The sequence below is a fragment of the Nothoprocta perdicaria genome, unplaced genomic scaffold, assembly GCF_003342845.1.
Source record: "Nothoprocta perdicaria isolate Ctin4 unplaced genomic scaffold, notPer1 scaffold_83, whole genome shotgun sequence".
Taxonomy (NCBI): domain Eukaryota; kingdom Metazoa; phylum Chordata; class Aves; order Tinamiformes; family Tinamidae; genus Nothoprocta; species Nothoprocta perdicaria.
This window is the reverse complement of record NW_020456121.1, coordinates 2,633,722-2,636,595: the sequence shown is the minus strand read 5'-3', so window position 1 is coordinate 2,636,595 and position 2,874 is coordinate 2,633,722. Positions and strand designations below refer to the sequence as shown.

The 2,874-nt window shown below is 45.5% G+C and overlaps 1 protein-coding gene across 1 annotated transcript in view; it reads left to right on the top strand.

Moving 5' to 3' along the window:
• The first annotated feature begins 2,114 nt into the window (after positions 1-2,114).
• The window catches only part of LOC112958268 (homeobox protein Hox-D11), an 8,674-nt gene continuing 7,914 nt past the window's right edge, over positions 2,115-2,874 (top strand). The window contains exon 1 of the mRNA XM_026052092.1: positions 2,115-2,676. Within this exon, the coding sequence (XP_025907877.1) occupies positions 2,115-2,676 (562 nt within the window). The remainder of the gene's footprint in view (positions 2,677-2,874) is intronic.

Here is a 2,874-nt window from a genome sequence, read left to right as displayed (position 1 = left end):
TTTTTTTTTTTTTTCTTTTCAATATGGGATTATGGGAAGTTTACCCCCGTGAACCCATTCTCTTACGGAGAAAAAGAAAAAAGAAGGATAAAAAAGTAAAGTAAAAGAAAATAAATCAGCTAGCAAGAGGGAGATTCAATTGGTAGACATAATTCAAACAATAAAAATTAAAGGCAGTGGTCAGTAATATCCTCCAGCAGTGCCTGTGTGGTCCTGTGTGGTCTAGGGGAGAGCAATCATTTAAAGATTTCTTCCAGGGCAATGAAATTACTGCAGAATTTACCCCGAATTCCCATTAAATGGAGAGATGAATTTCATTAGGAAAATGTCAAGAGGAGCAGTGTCTCTGATCTCAGTTTAGAAATAAAACCCAGATTAAAACTATGATTAATAGGACCTGGAAAATTAACCGTACCTGATAACCATGTTTGAGTTTTTGATAGAGGCAAAGAAAATAATGAAGTCTGAGCTCTACTTGAAGCAGAACTAACTGAGCTTAGGAAGATCCTCTTGGAAAAGAGGCCGAGGCCAGAAATACCAGCTCAGGAAAAAAAAAAAAAATAAAAATAATGGGTGTCCAAAATATCCCGTGGGAACAGTGGCTGCGGTGTCACTCAACCAGGTTCACTACCTCTGACCTTGGCTGGTCTCTAAAGTGTCATTTTCAAGGAGAGTTCAAACCTCTTAGACCTTTTTTTAAATATATATAAATATAAGAAAACCCTCATACCTGTAATTGTATTTATAGATTCCTATATATTTGTTGTTTTGGGTGAGTGTTTTTGGGTGTAAGTGGCCTAGGCTTGTTCCCAACTGAAATCCTAAGCTTGTCCCCAAATGAAGTCCCAATGAAATTATGTCCTAACATGGCTTGGGGAAGGATACGGGCTCTCTCTGTGAGGATGCTCATATATGTGGTTTCTTTCGTCCTCTAGAACTGCAGGGAAAGTGGGAGATATTCCGGGTCTCTTGATCGAGCCTTCGAAAATAAATAATTACTACTTCTAATAAAAATAGCAACAAGAAAATTAAAAAACATACGCACACTTCCCTTTAAGAAAGCTAAAGGACAAGTGGCACAAACTGCTCCTGTGCCACTTAGGAACTAGCAGGCAAGAAGCTAACAGTGAGACAGACCTTTGCTATCCACCAGCATACTCGGATCTTCTCTGCTGCAGAGCAGACCAGGGCATTTTCTTTCTTTTGATATATATATATATATATATATATATATATRTATTTAATCTCCTTTGGCTGTTCAAATAACACTCAGCTCCGGTTGTTTTTAAAAAGAAAAAAAAAATGTAAACACTGAGTTGAAAATCTTATCCGCGTTTTGGAACGAGGAGGAAAGGTAAAAAGGACAGCGAAGCTGCGCTCGGGAAACCGCAGGGACTGCCAGTAATGAGTGCACCGGAGCAGGGTGGCCGCTGATAACTGATCAATTAAGATTTTAATTGAAAGCATAGGTAATGGCATGCAAGTACACTGTAGCTTGCAATGCAAACTAAAGCGCCTACAACGCTGACAGAATAGCGGCTCTGCACACACACGTACAAGGTGTGCGGACCGCTACAGGAGCAGAAATGCAGATATGTGAACTAAGCGGTCGCTTTTGCCTGGAGTCAGCAGGATGGGAGCCCTCAGTGGTCCGGATCGTGGTGGGCAGGGGTTCCGCTGCSCAAAACTATCCCCAGCCACCGGGACCGGGGCCGGGCCAGGCGGGAGAGCTGCGGCGAAGCCGCAACGTCGCCTCTAAAGCTTCCCAAATGTTTGTTTTTCCCCTCATCTTCCCGCTCGCCTTGCAGCTTTGCCAGCCAGCCTCGGCCACTTTTATAGAAGTGGAGACCATGTTTTCCCCTCCCCCTTGCAAGTTAGGTATTTTCATATTTCAAGTGTTATCATAAGACTTTAAGAAAAAAAGGGGGGGAGAAAAGGGGGGAAGGGAAAAAAAAAAGGGGGGGACTCTGCGGCTCGGTGGCTGGAGGCGGTGCTGAAATTACCGGCTTTGAAGAACCTGTCTGCAAAGTTTCGTCCAATCGTTTCAGGCTTTCCGCTTATTCCCTGTTGTAACTAAATACTGCTGTAGGAACAGCTGAAGTCCTTTGTTGGAAATGTGTGATCGCAGTCTCTACAGATCTGGCTACGTTGGTTCTCTCTTGAACTTGCAGTCTCCAGATTCCTTTTACTTCCCCAATTTGCGGGCGAATGGCAGCCAGTTGGCGGCTCTGCCCCCCATTTCCTACCCGCGCAGCTCGCTGCCCTGGACTTGCGCGAGCTCGTGCGCGGCGCAGCCCGCGGGCCACGCGTTCGGCGGCTCCTCGCAGCCCTTCCTCCCCGGCTCCGTCCCAATCAGCATCAGCTCCAACGGCAACAAGGAGTGCCTCGAAGAAAACAATAAATATTACGCGCACGATGCGAGCTCCAAACAAGAGGAGAGGTGCCGGCAGAGACAATCTTTCGCCAACGACCCGAATGCTCCCCACGCAGCCAACCTAAAGCCCGTCAAGTACGACCACTCGAGCCTACAGAGAGGTCTGCACGGCTCGGCTGCTCTTTTTGAAGTGAATTCCTGTGCTTCCAGCCTAAAGGAGGACATCAAGAATTCGGTCAACTTGAACCTGACAGTTCAGCCCGCAGCAGTCCAGTCATGCCTCAGACCTTCCGTGCAGGATGGTATGCTTTAACTCTCTCGCGAGCTAGAAGCGACCTACTTGTTTTCTAAAAGATATTTGTAATCGTTTGTTAAACATCCCCGTTATCTATTCGAAATGATAAGTGCTTAATGGATCTCTTAGCTAAGCTAGATAGAAATCATGCTGACAGATGTGCTTTGTCAGATTTACCGAACTAGCTGTGTCCCGTTGTCTTCCC